A 22,307-nucleotide genomic window follows, 5' to 3' on the forward strand; every position below is an offset into this window, starting at 1 on the left:
GGCTGGCACCAAGGCTAACTCATTAGGTTTAGCTCAGTTAGCAAGGAAAGGGCATTACATGCAAAGCACTATGTCACCAATATTGCCTTAGATGAGACAGATAAAGTGTCAACCCAGATTTTGAAGGTTTTTAGGATGAACACACCACGTGTGAAGCGTTCAGAATCAGTACAGAAGTGTGTGATTTGGAGAAGCTCAAGAATATTTGGCTCCTTCTTTGTGTGAAATCCATAACCTTCCTCTGTTTGGAGTGTCCTTCACTTTCATTCAGCCTATCTATTATTTACAATCCTGACTGGGCTCATTTTACTGACCTTAAATGTGCTATTGAAGGCAAAAAAAAAATCGAAAGTCAGTGTCTTTTATGTCTTTTAGAGACATCATCTGCTTTACATCCACTTTATTGTCACACAGCATGAGATATCTGCTTCTGCTTAACTGACAATATTGAATAAGGAAGCTCGTCCAGCCACTCGCCACAGGCAGATACGCAGCGCTCCGGCTCGCACTCATTTAGTTTCCACTGTGCTTCCTGGCGCCAGAGCTCGCAACAAAGCAACCAGCAAAAGTAATGAGCGCAGAGAACACGGCTGCCTCTTAATGAGGTCCTCCCAACTGCTAATTACTGCAGGAAATACTGGGGGAAGAATCTGTGTTACACCAGGGTATTATGAGATGGATGTGATGTAATAACAAGAGTTTAACTGTATTAATCACTGCAGAAAGGCCAACTGATGACATCTGGCCCCTCTGTGACATGCAGGCGAGGTATAATAGGGACCTTATCAATTTTTAATTGGTGATTGACATTTCTTGCTCCGTACTTTGGGTGGATGTATCGTGGGATAATAGTTTCTTTTTACAGGTCCCATGGTATACCACTCCTCAGCCTCATGCAGTTGATGCTTTACTTTAAGTACATTCCAAATGTATTGAGGAGGATACATTCAAAGCAGCTGTGAGGCAGTTTCTTCGGGAGAAAATACTTGGTTAAGAACATGAATAGCGGGATTACCCTTTGTGATGTCACAAAGATGTGGCTTCCACAGTTGTGTGTTTAGCGTAACAGCAAAGAGGAAGTGAGGACAGAGCTCTGTGACAGGCTACAGATGCATGTTTACTTTTGGAAAACATTGTTGCGAAGTGAGTTTTGCATTAACCTTGAAGAAATTTGTTGGGTCTTTGCGGGATTTCGATTTTTCCAGTTTTGTTCTCCAGAGGTTCAAGTAAACAACATTAAATACAGCGGCGCAAAGTTAAATGAATAAAAGCAATTTCTGAATTCCAACAATTTTCTCATGCATTCCCAAGACAAAGACGCACTTGAGGTCCACTGGACCAGAAAGACAAACAAGTGGAAGCGGAAGACAAGCAAAGCTCCCATCGGCTGAGCGCAGTGTTTCTTTAAAGAGCCTTTTTCCTCCAGATGCCTGTTATTTGATAACGCAAGTGTGTCAATCTTAGATTATTTGCACCCGAGCATATTCGAATCGGCAAAAGAGAAATTCACATTGTGCGAATAAATAAATTCTGCTGAAGGTACACAAACAGTCAAAAATGGGAGTTGGCGGGGAGAAGGCCTTGGCTGCGAACCAGATAAGCTTATTACAGCCTGTTATCAGTGACTCCGTGTATATTTGAAGCTTGCAGTTACAGTAGATTAGCGGAGGGCCAAGAGAGGATACGGGATGGGGGTGGGGTTTGGGGGAGTTTGTGGGCACAACAAGAAGGGGAGGTTTGGGGGGAGAAAAAGAAATCAAAACTCTCGGGGATAAGAAGGAGGGAGTGGGGGAGAGAGATAAGAGCGAGTGGCAGGACGGATAAACAAGCGTGATGTCACTGCGGCCCTAAAACGCAGGTATCGCGTGAGGAGGTGCCAGGGGGAGGGGGGGCGGGGGGGCGGGGGGGTTGGGAGGGTGAAAAGAGGGAGATCTGAAAACAAGGAGACTTACATTGATTCCTTCCCAGGAAAACTCGGCATGGCCATGCTGGGGGAGGGAGGAGGGTGTGGGAGCAGGAGGAGAGAAGTATAGGGGATGAGGGGTGGCAAAGGCAGGAAGAAAAGGAGGAAATTGAAAGAGGAGGTTTCTTTGAGTCGGGGGACACAGACATTGTTTATAAAAAAAATCCTGATCCTGTCTGATCCTCATAGCACACTGTGTGAAACCGCGACACTTGTAAGATCTCGCAATGCTGGAGGTGTTGAAAGTGCCTGAGTTGGTGGTTGACGCTCGTTGGGCCGAGGACAGTGAACACAGTGAAAGAGTGTGTTTGGAGGTATAATATAGCATGTTTGTGAGCAACATTTTTGCACAATAATGTTTTTACACGAGTGCCTGTGACGGTTGGGGACTTTTTGATGATTTTTTAGCAATTAGCCACGATGGTTTCACTTGTTTTTATATGTGCACACCTTTGGTTTATTCATTGTTTTTCACGCATTACAACTTTTCCACCTATTTTTTGTGTGTTATGCAACTTTTTATTTCTTTTGCTTTGCAACCATCAATTTCATAAAAAAAAATATAATTTCTGCTATGTCATAAATATTTATTTTGATCCCTCCACTGAATGATCCAACTGGGTGGGGATGTTAACAATTAATTGATTATTGATTAATTTTTGATTAAGAATTTAATCGATTCAATTAAATTAGTCACAATTAATTGAACATAGGTTGTTAATATCATTATAACAGTGTAGTGGCAGGAAAGAGCAATTCCCCTGTAGATACTGAGATGGTCATAATATACCGAGTACAAGCTACTTTTAAGCAACTTGAAATGTGGCCCATTAGAAGTCAACCTGAAGTCGGAGGATAAATGTTTTTACTGTTCTCTAATGTATAAATGAGTCACATTGGACCCTCAACATTATTTAAGGGCGAAATAATGTCTTCCTTGTACATTATTCATTGTGAAATTTAGGTTCTCATGAAAAATTGCCGCTTATCAATTCATCGTTAATCGATCGATAAGGTCAATCAACTAACGATGAATGAATTAATCGATAATTTGCATCCTTAGGTCCAACCATGCCATTTAGACATCTTGAATTGATTAGAAGAGATGTGCAATGTGAGAGTGACTGCAAAAGCAAAGACACATTTTCCAGTGAAGTACACTGTGAAGCACTTCTGAGAAAAATATAGGTTTTTAAATCAACAGAGTGCTGGCGTGACAGAAAATGTGAACAATAAGTGCGCAGTGGGTTATTCTGGTTCTGCCCGATCACTGTGTGTCTTTATGCGCACACGCACACGCACGCAGCCATGCATATTCATTGGACAGCACTACAACACAAAGACAGGCCACACAAGAGCGCCGCCGAAACTGGCGCCTGCTTCGGAGAATTTAAATGTGCTGCTGTCACAATTATTCTTTTTGTCCTCTTTGTTGTTGTTGGTTTTTTTTTTGATTGTTTTATATATTACTTTAAACATCAGGCTATTTGGCCCCGCTCCCTTAAGAGGTCCATTTTTTTTGGCTCGTTATCGTAGTGGCGCACCCTTCAAAGGCACAGGTCACTGATTACATGAGAGGTGAAACAGAAAATGCCCTAAACTTTATGTCAGGTAAATGCCGGACTTTATCTCTGGTCCTCGCAGCGCTGCTCCCACTGCAGAGGAGGCGTCAGGAGGCCGGAGCAGCACTGAGGCCTTTAATGAGGGCGCGTGCCACATGTAAAACAACTTTAGTGTGAGGAATTCTCTTTTGTTTTTGCTGAAGTTTGTCCGCTTTTATTGCAGATGGCACCGGGCTTCAGTCTGCTTTTATTTTGAAAAAGGGATGTAATTTATATCAACATCGGTTTGGAACGATTTGGAACCGAGCCAGAAATGTTCTCCGTTTACAATTGAGGAAAGTGAATATGCGGACGGAGTCGCATCGGACCAGGCCAAACAACAACAACAACAAAACGAGCCGAGAGCAAATCAAGACAAACTCAATGAAATTAATGAAACACTGGCTCAACTAAAGCCCCACCGACCGGACATGCTCGAGGATCGAGTGCATCTGTTATCAAATGAAATTAGGATGATTCATCAGAAAAGTTTCCAGTTGAGGAAAACGACATCATCACGCTTCCTTTCCTTTGCAGACATGACCAAAGGGCTTTTGTGCTTTTTAATATTTCCGAGGCAAATGAAGTGATGGCTTCTGCAGAGCGACTCCTTAGTCCATCAGTGACCACACGTTCCCTTGTTCTGAAGTGATCGTTGAAACTAATTCATTCTGCGACTGCGAGCAGCTTTTTTTCCCCCCTTATTGCAGCTCCAAGTGATCTAACGTGAGTATTAACTAGTGGACATGAAATCTTACGCTGTCTTATTTCCCCTGTTTATTGTTTTTCAAATATTAAAGAGGAAGAGGGTAGGGTGGTGGTGGTGGTGGTGGGAGGGTCGGGGGTGGGGGGCAGTGAAGCAGGTCGAACAGTATCATTATTATTTCCACTATCAGAATTGACTGCCGACATGAGGTCGTTGGCGAAAATAAACCAAAATCATAAAAATGCAAATGCGGTAATAACGTTGCCATTGTGGGACGATGGCATTTTGAATCTTGCAAATGCGGGGAAGAAGAGCTCAAAGCAGCAGCAGCAGCAGCAGCAGCAGCAGCAGTGCAGTGGTGGAGATGAAGAACCAAGGCTGGGCTTGGCCTCTGTCTTTGTTTCTGTTCACGCTTTAATGAGTGGCTCCGGGGCACCCAAAAACAGAATATCTAAATAAATGAAGGTACATTTTGGGTCGGACTTAGTTTGAAGCCTTTTTCGCCCTCATTTACATTTTTGCGCCCAGTGTGTAAAACAGGCGGCGGTTAGCAAATTGAAAAAAAAAAAAAAAACATGGGGCCCGACTGAAAATGGAAAGCTGGAATTAATTTCATCTTTTCATCTCGCCGCTGGCGCCTCTTTTTAACACACACACACACACATACACACACACATACACACACATACACACACACACACACACACACTTCTCTTGCTTTCTCTGAAGCAATCGATGTAATATTCATGTCAGAGATGTTTATTTTCATGACGAGCGAATTAGGAACGGGAATAATCCTCCGCTAACAAAGCAGCCTGCGAGCGACGGCGATGGGAGGGATTTGGGGGAAGCCTCGTGCACGTCACCAGTCGCTTCGGGGGGGCGGGGGAGAGGCTTTTTTTTCTGTCGCCTTGCATCCACGTTAGCGAGGACATGGACGGATCAGTGAATGAATTCAATCAGTGGAGCGATTCACTCATTTATCCATCCGATACAACCTGCTCAATATCGACGCCTAAGAGAGGGATTGCAACGGGGGTTTAGGGGGATTCAATCAGATTTAAGTAATTCCAAGTTCTCAATATTAACCAGTGTTTTATAATCTGATCTAATTTCTAATTTAATATAAACTAATCTAATCTATTCATTGATTTTTTTTATTTTTTTTTTAAAGATCTCAATTACGACAAGCAAAGCAGATGTTCTCGTGACCTTGCCACCCTGCTCAACATGTGGAAGGTAAACCAAGCACCCAAACCAGTAGTCAAACTGGCTCTTCCTTCTGGGACAACAGCCTCTCGTCGGCCCTCATGATCGACGATGCCTTTTATTATCATTTTTGTCCCGTGGAGCGATTACTGCATCCTCCATTATTCAGAAAATGCAAACACAGGAGGTGCCGGTGGCGTTGGGTGGGGGGTCTATGCGTGGCTCTCACAAAGGATTAATGCCCATTTGAGCGCCCTACTGGAGGTTGATTTATGGCGGCCAAGTGTGTCGGGGAAGCGGCGCCACCTCTGTCCTTGGACCGTTCCGTTGCGTCAGGGGTCACGGGGCGTCGCGTTCGGAGGCATCTCACACTGTGAACACTGAGCGTCTGTGGTCGGGCAAGGACGGAAAAACCTGGTGTGAGCGAGTCAGTGTGCGTGTCTTGAGTGCGTGTCTGCTGTTATCGAGCGGCGAAGCGGGAGTGGCCGAGGTCCCACCGCTGACCCCGTCAACAGCGGATTCCTCTCAATGGCGGCAAGCAGCGGGAATCTCAGGAAAACATCCGCTCCGGGCCGCGCTGACCGACAGTCTCGGCGAGAGGGGGGAAGTTAAACTCCGGCCGCCTGCTTGAATCAGCTCTTCACATCGGCCGATATCGCACCTTCGCACATTGCATCCAGAGCGCGCGGTCTCCACGGTAATAACTCGGTAATAACTGCCCCCCCTGTCCCTGCTGCACAGGGATCCATTATCCCGTTCAGGGTCAGGAGGTACGTAAGCCTATCCCAGCATGCACTGCAGCGGACGCGGGGTTACGCCGCTGTCTTCGATTGTGGATGTTTCCTTTTCACCGAGCTGACAAAAAGGCTCCGCAGTTACCGGCCGTCGCTTCCCCGTGTCTTCAAGACATCTAATCCCATCGACTGAAGCCAGGGAAAAAACATTGGGCTTTTGTAAAAAGGTGGAATTAATCCCGGGATTTCAAACTGAAATTTTAATGCGATGCTTTTAATGTTTTGCCACGTTAAAACGTATTATGCGCAGTACAAAGCAAAGCAACTAGTGAGCAGCAGAGAGCTGGGGTCAGGTTTAAAACAACATCTGAGACAAGAAATCAGTTTTAATCTTTCGTTGTGGGACTGTTTCCTACCAGCAATTCAATTTTGGTTGATTATGAAAGAAAAAATCTCAAAGACGTCCCCAGCCTTCTATTGAGATGGTCTCTGATTTGGTCATCAAAACTGCTCTGTGAGGAAAAGAAAAAATGAATAACAAAGAAAATAAGAGGTCCAATAAATGCGGCTGACGCCCAGCTCTGTTTGTTTTTCCTGCTTTAGGGCCGACTGATGTAAGCTTTGGTGTCACATATCCACTAGAGATCCGATCACCGCACTCGGTATTGATCTGGCCATTAGCGGAATCACAAACAGGGGCATGGTTCCACTAATGTTCCTTTCACTCAGCCTAGTGCCTTCTCTTCACTTCCTCACAGTGCGAATCAAGACCGGTAAATATGATGTAAGGTCTTAATGCTGAACATTTGAGCCGTAAGCATTAAAAATTTGAATTTGCAATTGTATTTCTGTGGTTTAAAGATCTACATATCAGCAACTTGTAGAGAGAAACATACATATTTGAATCACTAAATCCAATAAAACTGCTTTTCATTTCTATTATCTTTCATTTAAACCCACCAAAACAGGTTTTAGTTTCTCTCATCTTTAATTTAAATTGAAAGGATTTGACTCTAATACCGCAAGCCAGTAATTGGCAGTGAACCACCTCAGGTTATCAATCTCACACGACCCCACTGTGAAGTAGACGCAAAGGAGATTGATGTGTCGACATTGTGCCGGAAACCGCTGTTCTGCTGCTGCAGAGTGAGGAGGAGGAAAGTTTTGTGATTTTCTTTTCAGTGAGCAGACGTGTTAGCGTCTCGGATTAGCAGATAATCCGAGCCAAGCACCAGTGTGAACCAAAGCACAAGGGTTGCAACTTGCCCTGGAGTAACCCCAAAACACAGAGGGCGATTCTATTTACTCTCTATCACCTCCAAACATACCAATCAGATTTGTTGCTGCATGACAGGAGCCGTGTCTAATGACCTCGATAAGAGGAGCTGTATAGACATGGGATCCAAAGGTCGATTTAAATAATGTTTTCCATTTCAGATTTTCAGTGTGAAATCCGAGCAATCCAGTAAATGCACAGAGAGCGGGCCAACGCCTGGCTGGACGAGTTCTTACAGTCAGTAGCTACGTTTCCATGACAGTTTTTCACAAAATAAAAGTGATAGTACAATTGCGATTTGCAGGTGTTTTCATTGAATGGTGTGAAGCGCATAAGTCATAGTTCTCATAAAAAAAAATTGTCCCGGTGAGAATTAAGAGAACTACCTTTGCTTTTGTTTGTTTACGTTTGTTTGCTGTCAATAATGCCTGTTATATTTTCTCTTTGTTTACTTGTAAAAAAAAAGAAATTTCAGTTTCTTCCTTCGTCCAAACATAACGCACCATTTTCACTTGAAGTGAACTGGTCACATGACCCCGTACGTCACATCCAGTGACACTTTTGCGATATGCCTCTATATCGATACATCTGGGAAAAAAAACACCTCATGCGAGCGTCAAAACCTTTTAGCGATATCTGAGAGGTTTTTCGAAGTTCATGTGTTTCCATTACCAGTTCTTTATTGCAATATTTAGATTTTGCGCAATTTTATGGGTAATGGAAACGCAGCTAGTGAGTCGCTATTGGTCCTATTCATGATGCCACATAAGTGGTTGATATTCAGAAATGAGTGTTAGTGAACACTGTTTGTTGACAGAATAGAAAGATATATTACAGTTATTATAATAGGTTATTATAAAGGTGCATAATATGGGACCTTTATTGTTCTAAAAGTAGCATTAACCTATTAGCGCTTTGGCTTACCTCTGTGTTAGACGTCTCATTTTCCATCTTACACTAAGATCTTCCCCGAGAACATTCTGCATGTCGCTCATGTTGTTTGTCCGTGTGATCTGTTTGTCACGGCTTCAGCAAGTCTGAATCATCTCTCTGACTTCCTGAGCATGTCGCCCCGCACCTGCCCACCTCTCCTTCCCCACAGGTTGGTGAGTCACACATGTTAAGGTAAACAACTCAGTGCCCTTTCTTGGAATAAGCAGACCAGCACTAGAGAGACTTTTCTACCACGACAGGGCCGCCAAGCACAGAGAAATGAATGTGATGTGTTGGAGTTTTGAAAAAAGAAGATAGAGGGGAAAAGCCTGACATGAAATACAGGTAACATGAAAGAGATGTGTTAAAAGAAATAGTGAAAAGCTGACAAAACCTTTGGCGCATGCTGCACTTGAAGGCCTCATGCGGGAGAAATAGTGTCAACATTGGAGGAAAAAGAAGAAAGGGAGCAAACCGGTGATGGATAAAGAGGAAGATGGATTTCGGTTGGAGGGGGGGTTACGCTCGCGTCCCCCCAGGGGTCCACAGCTGAGAAGTGATCCACGGCTCAGTAATAGTATGAACTCTGGGGAGAGCAGCTCTGTGGCCTCGGTAAGAGACTATCAACACACACACACACGCACACACACACACACACACACACACACACACAAGCACAAACACCACAACCAGTCACGCACTGACAGCCACAGTGCTGCAGAACTCACAGGTTGAGCCAATATGAGTTTCTGAAGCCTGATAAAGTTTTGTGCCAATACATCTTGGGGTTTTAAGCTTTGATAGTTTTATTAACAGAAAGTGTGACTTGCACTGCAGTTTTTATTATTACCCTCCTACATGGATTTCAAAAACTACTGAAACCATGAAAGTGTTTTGGTTCTTCAGGAAATTATTTGATTGTGTGATTTTGTTTGTTCTTAAACCCTCTGTCTTTTTGGGTGTGTAATTTATTCGTACTGCTTATTCTGAATGTCTCTGGTAAGGACTGTTTGGTTTTTTTTTTAAATGACAATGTGGTTGACAGGATCCAACAATAATTGTTATAATTTACCTTGCGACAAACTTGCAAATTTGAAGGAATTTGAAGAGAAACACACCCCTCCCTCGGAAAAAAAAAAAAAAAAATCTTTCTCTCAATTGCTCAAGGCAGCAGACAGTCACAGACTCTGAAAGCGATATTATTGTGTGTCGGTTTTTTTTTTCCTAAAGTTTAAATCAAGCTTCCTTGAGGCGGGAGCCCAGCCGTCGAGCAGCGGGAGGCTCTTCTGGGTAAGAGCATTTTTTTTTCTCACCTCTCAAAGAATTCAGGAGACAAGAAACACCACTCACACACACTCACTCACTCTCTCTCTCTCTCTCTCTCTCTCTCTCTCACTCTCTCTCTGTCTCTCTCCCTCTCTCTCTCTGCCTGCTCTGATGTAAGAGAAGAGCTGAGGACACCAGCATCCCTGTAACTCGCAAAAGAAAATTGGGAAATAGATTGAGGTGTGCAGGAGGGATGGAGCCGCTTAAAAAAGGAAAGTAAAAAGGAGGGAAAAAAGCATTTTTACCTGATCCCCATCTTTTCGCACCGGCACAGCGTCCGCTGCTGGAGAGAAGGAGAGGAGAAGAGGGAGACAGATTTTAGATTGTGAGATAAATGGCGGAGGCCTTTTGCGGCCGCCGCGAGGTATCAATCTGCAGGCGGACGCGCGACAAACACGTCGCTGCAGAGTACACGGGCGCTTTGTCTCGACCGCCGGGGCGTGCGAGAGGGCAGGTGGCGAGGGAGGGGGAGAATGAGGGAGAGGGGGAGGGAGGGAGGGAGACACACGGAGGAGTCGGGAGGGAGACGTCGACAGTGATGTCAAAGTGATGCAGCCTTCAACGCGCTAAGGCGAAATGACAGGACCGTCCAGTATTTCTCTCCCTCTCTCTCTCACACACACACACCCGCGCGCACGCACACACACGCAAACACACACTGTGCTAAATTTAGATCAATTATCCACGCCAAGCTCTGGCACACAGAGGGCACAAGCAGTTTGAGTCATGGAGGCCCGAGATGCTTCGAAGTATTGGAGGGTAATGAGAGGGGGAAAACATTCTGCTAGTTATTATCCTGAATAATGGAGCGCGCCTTTAATAATTAAGTGGGAATTTAAAATAGAAAACAATGGCCTGGGTGCGGTGGAGGAGGGGGGGTCTCGACTGGTTGAATTATTTCCCTCCACCACCCTGTCATGACCTTGAACATTTGTCAGGTTTTCCAATAGCAGCTCTTGGAGACCACTCCAGAGGTGCAGCCTGAAAGTCATGACAATCCAGAGCAACAAAAAACAGCCTATTAACCCTCTGTTTGCAGCCTCCAGCTAAATGACCATGTGTTAGCTTCTGGCTAAAACTTGCGCTGTGCAGTGCCTTCAGCAGTATTGTCACTAACATAATGTATCAGTGTCCTTAGTGATGTCACTGACAGAAAGGTGTGTATGGTTCAAGATTCCCGAAACATTAGAGCCAGCAAAGGAAGGGAAGGATGGACTTCAAATACGGTTAAAATGTTGTAAAATGCATTTCACGTCGTAGGGAAGCATCTCACATCACAGAATCACTTTGCACTTTGTCTTCTTCTGTGTTTTATTATTCAGGGGCAGTTTCCATCAGCTGCTTCCAACACATCTAAAAGGTGCTGCTAGTTACACAATAGTAACAGTACTCTCTAGATCAATACACTAGAGTTTTAATGGTCAGATCTCAACACAAAATATAATGATATTATGTTTGTTTGTTTTTTACATTTGTACAATCCAACTATTTTTTGAAGTTTTGCCTATTTTGCAAATGAAAACAGCCGTGCCTGGAAAGGATGAGGTGATTATCACCTAACATGCTTTTTTTTCCATTGCTGGCAGTTATCAAGGGTGAGAGACAGGAAGCCACAGTTTCAGCGATGATAGACTAGCGCCAGCTCTTCTCAGGGACAGACAACTTTAAGTCAGATGGTGTGTGGATATGAATAACTCCTTTGTGACACCTCTCCCACTCCACTCTGTCTGGTGAACTATTGCTCCGGTTATGATTCATAAGCCTTCGGGACTGATGCGCTTCTTCACCGAGCCGTCCTCGACCATCAGCTCGTCCTCTGACTCGCCTCCAGGCGGCATTCACTTGCTTTCCCGCTGCTATAACATGTTGATTTGTCTTCCAAATGTAAATTAAATGGTGCCGTTAAATATTGCGAGCAGTTTTTTTCCCAAGCTGCAGCTTGTTTCAAGTGATTTTTTGCGATTTTTAATGACTAAGATTTCCGCCTTGTGATGCTAATGTAGCTATTTCCTGAAACCCGCCCCTCTTTCCACCCCCAAAAAAAAACTGATGAGAAAAGTGACCAATGCTAATGTGCATGAACAAGGTCCCCATTTTAAAAAACTTCATTGCATTCCGCTGCATCGCCGAGAGGTGTTAGCGATGGAATCTCCGTCCGGACGATGCGAGGCCTAGAACAGATGAATTATCCACACCAGGGCTCAGCACGGGGGTGGCCACGACCCGCATGAGTCAGCGATGCCTGCGATGTTAACGGATATTAGATTTAAGTGGTGATGAAAGGTGGGGTGTCCCCAATGTTAACACAAATTACGAGCCGCGATGAGACAAAGCCCCGCCTCCCCCACCCGACGGCTCCGGCTGAATCCAGAGATTCATCCCCTCGCTCGCTGATGTGCTTCACCTCGAGTGCGGTGAAATTAGTCCAACTTCAGCAATGATGAGGCCGCTTGGGAGGGAAATTGCTCGGAGTTGTTGAATATCACTTCAAGATTCCTTCCAGAGCGAGACACCAAGTTGAAGAGTTGCTGCCGTCCCCTCTCTGATAAAAGTCTAATTGGAGTGGATTTAACAGCCGGGATCAATAAAGCAGCCCTGGATTCGCCTGTCGGTCTGCTCGGCACCTTCTTACAGATTGTGTTTCCAACATATGGCTGAACAACAGCATCAGTGCTGTACCCATCGATCGGTTAACTCTGCCAGCTCCGTCCCTCGCCAGCGTCCTGAAGTAACCCCTCCCACCCCTTTACATTCTCTTCGTTGCAAACCTACAGCTACTCCCGCTTAAGATCGATAGCGCTAAAACTCTGCTGTCAGGGGGGAGGCGGGTGGAAGTTGTGCCACAAGGACTTGCTGCTATCTGGGTTTGGGAGATACACTATGGATCTGGACAGACTTGAGGTGGCACCAGACTCGGGTTGGTGAAGGCACTATCTGAATGACTTACAAACAATACTATATCAGAGAGGAAGAAGGAACTCATGGCTGCCTTTATGGTCCAAAATAACTTGAAATAACTGGTATACATTTGTGAGAATTGGAAAAGTTGGGGTATTAGCGGTCATTTTTATCCCAGCAAAATATAGAATTTTACTAATTGAAACTATATAAATGTTTTTAAAAGAAGGTCTATTTCGCAAAACATAATGGAAACAGTGTTTTGCCATTACAGGTCATAAATAGCACAGTTATCATTAGGAATGAAATATTCTTGAAATGGAATGGAATGAAACGGAAATGGAATGAAGTCTTGCTTGAATCTCATAACAAGTCCCAAATTGTGTGGATGAATCTTGAAAGTACACTTTTTATGTCATAGGACCTACAGTGGAGTGTCGTTTTGCATTTGGGTTTTTAGCAACATTTCCAAAATGTTTCACAAATTGAAACCCAGCTAATATCTTGAGCAGGAACTCTGCACTCTAATGGCAATACACTGTTTTCACTGATTTGTCGATCACCCTCCAAACTGTGTCTTTAGGAAAGAAGACACCCGAATGTAAATTCATCCTGCCACATTCCAGACCCACACCCCAACAAAACAAAACCCAGACTAAATATAGAAATAACGCAGCAATGCGTCAGACTTTTCCACTCATTACAACGGTGGGGCTGTTTATTTCACCAGGCAGGTCCATTCACATATGATAAATCTCTCCGGTCATAGCCCTCCGATGCTCGGCGACGGAGCGCTGCGCTACCGCAGAATGTTCGTGACATCCGCGGCGGCAACAGTTTTGGATTCAGTCTCTCGGGATCAAAGAGTGAAAACTTCTTCCTGAAGTTGGCGCCAGTGTCAACACAACAGAAAAACCCCAGCAAGTGCGAAGCAGCGCCCTCGACTTCACTCATATAATTCATTGCTAGCCTTCATTAGCGATTCAGGGGCCTCGCTTGCAAGCGCCAAAGCAAAACCCTTAGCATGACAAAGGGAACACAAAATAAAAAGCATGCAGAACGCCATCACTTCTTTCTGCTTGTTTGGAGTCATTCTGTTCCGGCTGACACCAGACTAATGACAAATATGACCATGCAGTTGAGAACTATCCAAATGACGGGACCAGGGAACAGCTCCCTGTGCGCGACCACTAGGGGGCCCTTTCAAGATGACTTATTATACTTTTGCAGACATACGTTTCGTAATCCTGCTCCGCCGTTGCGACACGATTCTTAGGGAGTGAAGGACGAGGTTTATTTGCGCGGCGTTGGTGCGGCAGGCTTTTACTCAGCTGTGTCCGACGTTACCGCCTCCCCCTCGGCGTAAATGAAAGGCGGGAAGTCTTAGCCATGACTGTGCTCTATGTGAGTACATTTGAGATGCCACCCAGGGGATCCTGGAGGCCATTTACTCCGCACAACAGTAGACACACACACACACACACACACCAGACACCTTTGGAGTTAATGGAGCTTCCAGCTGCCGTCATGAGGCAGGAGGGGGTGGAAGGGTGAGCGAGACGTGGAAGAAGGCCAAAGGCTCTCAAAGAAACAGAAGAGTGGAAATCTTTGGAGATGGAAACAGAGGAGATGAAAGTAAAGGAGGTAGGAATGATCAAAGCTACAGCGTGTAGAGGATGGGACAGCAAGGGCTGATGGGAAAAATAGGATGAAAAGCCCTGAAGATGAGAAGAGGACAGGAAGGGGCAGAGGTGTGCAACAGTTTCTACATTTTTCAGTCTGTATTGTTTTCATTTGCTTTATACAAATCTGGCCGTGAGTGCCAACAACACAAAGCTGCATTGTAAGAGCCACTTTCAGATCGTAATGTTTTAGTCTGGCCTAGCCCAATAAACAAACCCACTGTACAGAGCTTCAGAAAAGAGCATGTTTAGCCCTCTGTTTATAGCAGGGGTGGGTAATTATTTTTTGCAAAGGGCCACATGAAAAAGCTGAATCGTGTCGGTGGGCCACGGCCAAGTTTTGTCGACGGACCCGGGGGGTGAAATCGTGATTTCGTTGATGGGGACTGGGGAAACGCGCTATCGCTATCGTGCTAACGTGCTGACAAGCTTTCGGTGACGGCGGCCGGATGTGGCCCGCGGGCCGTACTTTGCCCAGGTCTGGTTTATAGCCTCCCTCACTGAAAAAGTTCAGTTTTTAACTTTATGCTGTTGCCTTGTTGGATCTTCCACATTTTTGGAAGTTGATAAAAGCTAGGCAAACAAACACCCACCTGTGAGTGTTATCATTCAGAACTGCATGTTTTTCACACACACATACACGCTCTCTGCAAAGAAGCAGTGACTGGAAAGCAAAAACAGCGCGCTTGAGCTCAGACCAACTCGGTGACTATTTGACGGACATTTTACCCAGAGTTCCCTGCAGCACCTGCAGTTTGCATCCCAGTTCATTAGAGTCACTCAGCGTGGAGGTTGCTCACTCTGGCGCTGGATGGCTCCCAGACTCTGCATCAACACGTGGGCTGCTTGAGTTTATGGCGCTTTGTAAACACTGGTGACATTTCCTCCACCAGGTTTGAAACCAGGAGCCTTGGTTCATCATTTACCACCAAATCGTCATCGGCCTTTTAAAAGGAACAATGCAGCAGAGTCTTGATTAGACATATCTGGATAGTCACTGATTGTGATTAGTGATTTCTCTCTTTCATTTGTAAAATGGCTGAAATGGCTGATGTGCTGTTTTAAGGTCATGGAGAGAAGGTGAGGTCTGACCTTATCTTTCTTGGAAAAAAGAATTGATTCACCAACTCGTTCCAGACTTTCTGGTCAAACTGCATCACATCTTCTGCGGCGGATGATTTTTTTTCTTCCTCTCCAACTGTGTAATTATGCTGCTAATTTTCTCTCCGTTCTTTCCCCGTCTATGATGCGGCAGATTCTAATTCTAGCTCTGATTAGAAAAGCCTGCGTTTGTTTGTTCAGTTTTTTTTTTTTTGTTTTCGCTGAGGCCTCGGCGTAATGTTTGCTTGTTAGACTGCGGAACACACCGTTCCGAGCGGCTGTGCTTCATGTGAAGCTGCCGACCTTTGAGGAAAAGGTCGATTGTGTTTGTGCGCCGAGTCTCTGCAACGCCGTCCGAGGAAAACAAAGGACCTCCGAATTTTAAAAGGGGGGTGCTGGCCCCCCTCTTGTCTTCTGCGCGACCTCGGGTGCAACAAAGGTGCAACAGCTTCAATATCGGGCAAGAGTCACTTATCACCATCACTGTTGTCGACAGATTACAAATAAATGAGGAAACTTCTTCCTTCTGTTGTTGGTGTCACTTGACAGACGGCAATTTAAATTTTTGACCATGTTGAGATTTTGCTATGCTGTGAAGGCACAACTCTGTGACGTCACAAAGGGCTCATTGGTCAGCCGGACCAACTCCATTGGACTGACTATCAGACGTCGAGGAGATCCAGGTCATCTTCCGTCTTCCACTTTTTTGCCTTTTTTTTTTGTTTTGTGTTTTCATCCCCGCCGGTCATGAAAAGTCTCTCATCCGAAAGATTACAATGCCACTGGTGTAGATGTCGCCACCGCGGGCTCTAATCTCTTTGGCAGACGGAAAACAGCAGTCGGGAGAAACTAAATCTTCAGACGTCAAAAGTATGACGGAGAGGCGCCCGCCTGCCAAGCGGCCGGCTGGACGAGGCACGCCTCGCTGAGCCAAGAACAGAGATGCCACCTCAGTCGCTGCCTTGGCAAAGTCGCACTGTTTTTCTTCTTTCATTTTTCGGCGACCGACAACCCCCCCCACCACCACCACCACCACCACCCCACCCTCCTTCAAATCACTGAAATGAATTCAAATCTATCTTGGAGGGAGGGCGTCAGACAGAGAGATTTAGGCTACTTTATTTAATCTGCCTTCAAAGCCACAGTGCCGGAGATATTTACGAAGAAGTGCATTCGTATTTTATGAGCTTGAGGCATGAAAAGGAGCAGCGGCGAAAGCCAAACGTCCCACCCAGGGCAGATTTGGCTCCTTTAACCCCCCTCTCCCCACTGAAATCCTGAGTTATGTGCTTCTTTATTTGGAGTTGTGTCGCCTCTCACATCTCTTTAGTTTGACAACCGACACGGCAACTGCCAGTACCATGACGAAATGCTCTCTTGTCTAAAACGTCGGCCTGTGAATTAAGATCGGTTGGATGGAAGTGAGAGGAAAACATCTCTTATCGTGGCAGTGAGGAGACACAGCAGACTAAAAACATAAGACACACCTGGAATAAATAACTGCTCTAAACACACTCTCGGTAATTGTAGGGCTGCCTGCACTTGACAACATGATTTATTTTGCAGTGGCTCAATTTTCCAATTAGTTAGCTTTCATCACTTACGGTGTGATTAGAATTTGTTCCTACACAGTAACCACTGTCTGTACCCACATGTGCTCCTATTCAATTAACACAATATGTACGTAACTCCTATGTGGTCTTACTCTGACGCCGCTGCATAAGTCTACTCAATTGGATATTTTTGTTTGTGGCAATGGTCAGTGGTGTGAATCACTGTTAGGCCCAGTGATGGGAATTTTAGCAACAAGCAAATTGTTGGATTTGTTTGTACCTTTGCTTTGATCCTTGCATAAAATTTGAGAACTTGATAAAGCTGCATTGCTTCCTAAGATCTTTTAGCATCTTAGGAAGGATATTTTAGATTTTGATGGTACGTATAATCTAGAATAAATACTTTTCGCTTTGTACATCATTCTGCAATTTGATGATTTCTATTTGAACAACGTAATAATTCATACTTTCTCAGTTTGAAAAAAAAAATCCCTTTTCAAAAAACAGTTGCTGGAGTCCATATTAAACAGCAGTAGAGTTGATTAGCGCCCTTATTTGGCCACTACAGTCCCCGATATCGCCCTCGCTTGTTGTGCCGAGTCATTTGTGCGCAAGAAAAGAGCATTAGCAGACAAAACCACAATAGCAGGAGGGGGGTTAAGACATTGCATTTGTGGAAGGAAGCTGTGCGCCGCCGCGCTCTCGCTGCTCCGCCAGGACTAATAAAGCTGTATTAGCACGCCACGGGGGGCTCGGAGGGAAGAGAAGAGGGACTGTGACATGAGGGGAGATGGAAGAAATTAGCGGGAGAGGAGGAATTGATCGGAGGAGAGGATGAAGAGATAATGGGTTGACTGGCTAACAAAAGAAGTAGCTGACCTCACACACACACACACACACACACACACACACACACACACACATACAGACAGATGTGTCTTTGCAAGGCTGCAATTGTGGGACAGTGCAACAACAGGCCCTGACAGCTCTCTCTGGCGGAGCCTCGGCTGTCTGCTGCCATCCTTCTGTGCATCCGGATGCATGCGTGCGTGCGGGGCCTGCACGTCTCCGTGTGTGTCCCTTTCCTCCGCGTGTGCGTGCAGGTGTGTGCGTGAGCGAGGTGACAAACGGCCCGTGACACTGATCCAAAGTGAAGTCTGGCGTCTGACTCACCGCCGCTTCAGCGGTGGAGTGCTCTGAGCCGACACCAAACACTAAAGGAGTCCTGCTCACTACGATCCGTCAGGGTAATACCTTCATCTGTCTGTCCATCCGTCCGTTCTTCTGACTGACTGACTGTGTATGCATGTACATGCGTGTGAGAGGGATTTCATTGGGTGTCTTTGTTCTGGTTTTGATGTTCCCAGAATTTAAAAAGGATGACGTGATAATTAGAATGAGTGAAAACATAAATGCTAATATCTGTCTTCTGTCACTGACGTTCATTGAAACGAATCAAGCTTTGAACAATTTTCACTCTTAGGAATACATCAAAGATGACCTAAACAACCCCTTTTCATGCCTATTGTTAAATATCTTAGCAGACTCCAGTAGAGAAGCCTCACACAAACTCCATAGCGTATTTAAAGCTGCATATTTTTAATATTGTGTATTCATATAGTTCATATCTTCCTGTGATTTACAACTTTACAGGCTATTTTTCTGGCAGGATAGGTTGTCATTAGTACTGAACGTTGGTTGACTCAGTGGGGGATGGTTCCAAAGACGGAATGGAGGAGCACAACCATTCTGGCCAAGACACCAGGCAGGAGAAAGGAACAACACACATAGAGGGCGCTGTGACATCACATTCTCCTCTACATGCCGTTATGTTTGCAGTTCTATCCAAGCTGTTGTCTTCCCTCTTGCATATGAAGCCACATTTGTATTTAGGACCTTTAGCACCAACATTTTTTATTACAAAAGCAGTCTTGTTCGCTTAAAAAAATATTGCATTTCAATGCAGTATTTTTGTAATGAGCTTAAGAATCACCACTTCCAGCCCCCTCCCTCCTTTTTTTTTAACACTGCGGTATTTTTGGTCAGGACTCATAAAACTTTCATTCAGGATGTCCTTCATGCTTCTCTCTGTCTAAAGAGCTGAGCCATGTTGCCATGTTTCCAAAATGTATGAAGCGCTTGCCGCCGACATTGACTTCATATGCACATATAAATAAAGATTATTACATTACAAAAATTTTCAGTGGCTTATGTGATGTCAGTCAGGATTATTAATGATACTTAGTTACCTGAATGGATTTTCTCCCTAGTTTTCTCCTTTCTGTAGCAACATTGCACAGTGCAGGCTTTAGATGTAGAATCTTTTTTCCGGTAAATGGACTGTAGTTTTGTATTTATTTATTTATTTATTTATCTATTTATTTAGCGCCAAACTAAATTTGCTCAATTTAAATAAACTGAACTGATTTTATGTGAAAGCATATACAGCTCATGTCTAGATAGCAGGGACAAAAAATGCTTGGAAATTAATTTGACATTTCCCTTTTATCCAAGCCTGAGAGAATCACTGCGTATGCTGATGACTCATTTGTTTTCAGATTTTTTTGTTGAACAGATTACATTTAAAACCTCTCTTTCAAATCTCAATGCGCAAAATATGATTTTAAAGAAAATAGTGAAGAAGAATGTTGCGATAGTTAACCGCCTCAGTTGGAATGTTTTGAAGACTATAAACAGGCCAGGGTTTTGTTCTGTTTCTCTTGTTACAGTTTTTCCCTCTTAAACAAGACAGACCTTTTTGTTTTTGTTGGGAATCTGTTAGATATTGAATTGTTTCTCTCTTTCTGCGCTTCAGGTCAAAGAAGCTTGTGGCCCCCTGTCAGTCATTCTATTGAACCTTTGCCTCATGGAGCGACTCTGTCACCCTCTGACTTTCAGGTGAGATCATAAAATCCATCTACTCATGCAAGGGTGTACACACACACACACACACACACACACACATACATTTTGCATGGAGGGCACCTGGCCCACGAACAGAGGCTCCGTAATCAATATTTTTGGTGATAGGGAGAGGGTGGGGGGTGGGGGGGGGGTTCTGTGTAATTTGATACCGCAGATACTCTGAACAGTCACTATGGTGTTCACTTGTCCAACTGGAGAGCAGCTGTTGACGAGTGGTCGGGAGTAAATCTCAGGATTCAGGACCATGTAAATGTTTTTAATACAAAGCATTTTGCCATCTATTCTGGACTTTACCCTGAACAAGAATGTGAATCAATACCACAGAACATGATGAGAGTTTATAGGACAAAAGTGACCTTGGGTGAGAGGGATAAGATATTAATGTGAGAGCACAGTTGTGGCTGCTTGAGCTCTCCTAGCGTTTAGATGTATGACTCTCATGTAAAGACACTCTCAAAGACACTCTTTGAGGCCTTTGAGGGATTTTCAAATCCATAAAAAATAAAAGGAGTGACGCTGAAGCAGTGGAGCAAGCAAACCTTTTGCATTTCTTTCTGGGCTTCAACCTTAAGCTATTTGCCTGATGCAGCTCGCGGTCATCCTCCGAGCCGCCTTGAAATTCATGCGGCTCAGCAGCCACAGAACGAACGTCTGTGTCGGGGGACCTGGAGCTAAGAGCGTGGCCGCTCGGCCATTGTGATGCAAATGTGGAAGGTGGAAGCGAGCGACTCAGGGAAAGAGAGACGAGCCTCGAGGAAGCATCACCCTCGTTTTCCATCAGGAGCCTGAATCGATTTGTCTAAAAATAAAAAAGGGGGGCAGGACTCCGCTCTGATCCACTGCGTGCTTGCAGAGGACCCACCATGCGCAGCACTTGAGACTTCCATCAATCCAACCTGCGTTTGTTTACGTGGATACATGCCATACCGTCAGTCACCTATTCCTGGCCGGGCAGAAGACTGCATTGTTGCAGAGGCATGAGTTGTAACATTTTATATGTTCTAACCTTTTGTATTTTGGCCTTTTGATTCGTGCACCTTTCAGCTCTGCAGGCAGCGTTAAAGCCTGCAATATTAGTGCTTATTCAGCACTCAGGTGCTCTATGAGGGACATGCTGATGCGGGAAAACTGTTAATTAAGGCAGTGGCGTTGAAACGTGAAAATTTTCATTCACGGGCGGCTGAATCTCTTTCTCACCATTTTAATAGCACCGCTACAATATTTGTCAAAAAGAATCGGTTTCTCCTTTTGTGAGTAGTGAAAAGACAACGACTGGCTGACTAATGGCTCCAGATACGGAGACTGGGCTCAATTTTCTGAGCGTATTCACCATCCTGAACTGGATGAAAATCGAATAAGTCTACATCAACCTTTATCTCTTGTGTTTGCTTGCTGGTGTGTGGCGGAGGCCGATACCAGAACGAGGTACAAGGACAGGGGAAGGATACCTGGTGCGGTTTATGACCGATACTGCAGCGAGCCATTAGAGAGCGCTTTGGATCAATTAGCTCGTCATTTATTATGCAGTCAGACCTTCCATTATTACAGGAACCAGAACATCAAACATGAGCCAATTTGGGAAACAGATTTTTGCCAGTCTGGGTTCACACTCACTCTTCCTCCTGCTCCACCGCCGTCGGCCTCGGACGAACTCGTTAGCGCGGCATTAGTACGTCAGCCGTGGCGCTGACAGACGATGGCTGTCAGGCAGCTGACAGACCGATGGCATGCACACAGTCCGCCGCCTGCCAACTGTGGCACTTGGGCGAGCTGCCCGACGCCCTCGCACAGCCGAACCCGGCGACCGCCGTGTGATCGTCGCGGGCCCAAACAGGCGGACGGCTTCCAACAAAAAAATCGAGCATTTAAAAAAACGTCGGGGTAACGAATGCCGTTGGAGCTCTAGAGCCCCTTCGCCCAGCTCTCTGAACATCCGCTTCCGACCGTTTCAAAGGCTGCAGGTTTTAAGGCTTCCCCGCATCCATCGCCGTTGTTCCGTCTTTCAGAACCGGTGCAGATCTGACGACGCAGTGCACCGGCTGGAACCCCTGAGGCGCTCGCTGGCGGAGAGCGTCCTGCATTATCCATCAAACAGACCTCTCTTTCATTCCGGGCTCAACTGCCGAGCAGAGCTCGTTCACTCTCGGGCAACACGGACTGCCAAACGGACCTCAGACATGGCGGTTTACAGCCTTCCGTGCGTCCAACACCTCAACTTTCTTCCTGCGGTTGCTTTTCGAATGCCAGTGCAGGGGGGCGGAGGGGGGACCGAGGTGCCGCCTGACTGTCTGAGTGATGATCGGGGTGGAGATCAGCCGACCCCTAGGTGGAGGATAATTGAGAGTCGTGGCAGGAGGTGATGCTGTGGTTTAATCGTTTGCAAACAGCAGGATTCTGGGC

At 45.3% G+C, this 22,307-nt stretch overlaps 1 protein-coding gene across 1 annotated transcript in view; it reads right to left on the reverse strand.

Moving 5' to 3' along the window:
* LOC142877145 (uncharacterized) overlaps nucleotides 1-22,307 on the reverse strand; it is a 37,903-nt gene that overhangs the window by 11,406 nt on the left and 4,190 nt on the right. The window contains exons 2-3 of the mRNA XM_076011537.1: nucleotides 9,994-10,031; nucleotides 1,953-1,988 (exon numbers count right to left, since the gene is read on the reverse strand). Coding sequence (XP_075867652.1) covers nucleotides 1,953-1,988; nucleotides 9,994-10,031 — 74 coding nt within the window. The remainder of the gene's footprint in view (nucleotides 1-1,952; nucleotides 1,989-9,993; nucleotides 10,032-22,307) is intronic.

This window comes from Nelusetta ayraudi, unplaced genomic scaffold (assembly GCF_046127955.1).
Source record: "Nelusetta ayraudi isolate G7.1 ecotype Tasmania unplaced genomic scaffold, CSIRO-AGI_Nayr_v1 ptg000135l, whole genome shotgun sequence".
NCBI lineage: Eukaryota > Metazoa > Chordata > Actinopteri > Tetraodontiformes > Monacanthidae > Nelusetta > Nelusetta ayraudi.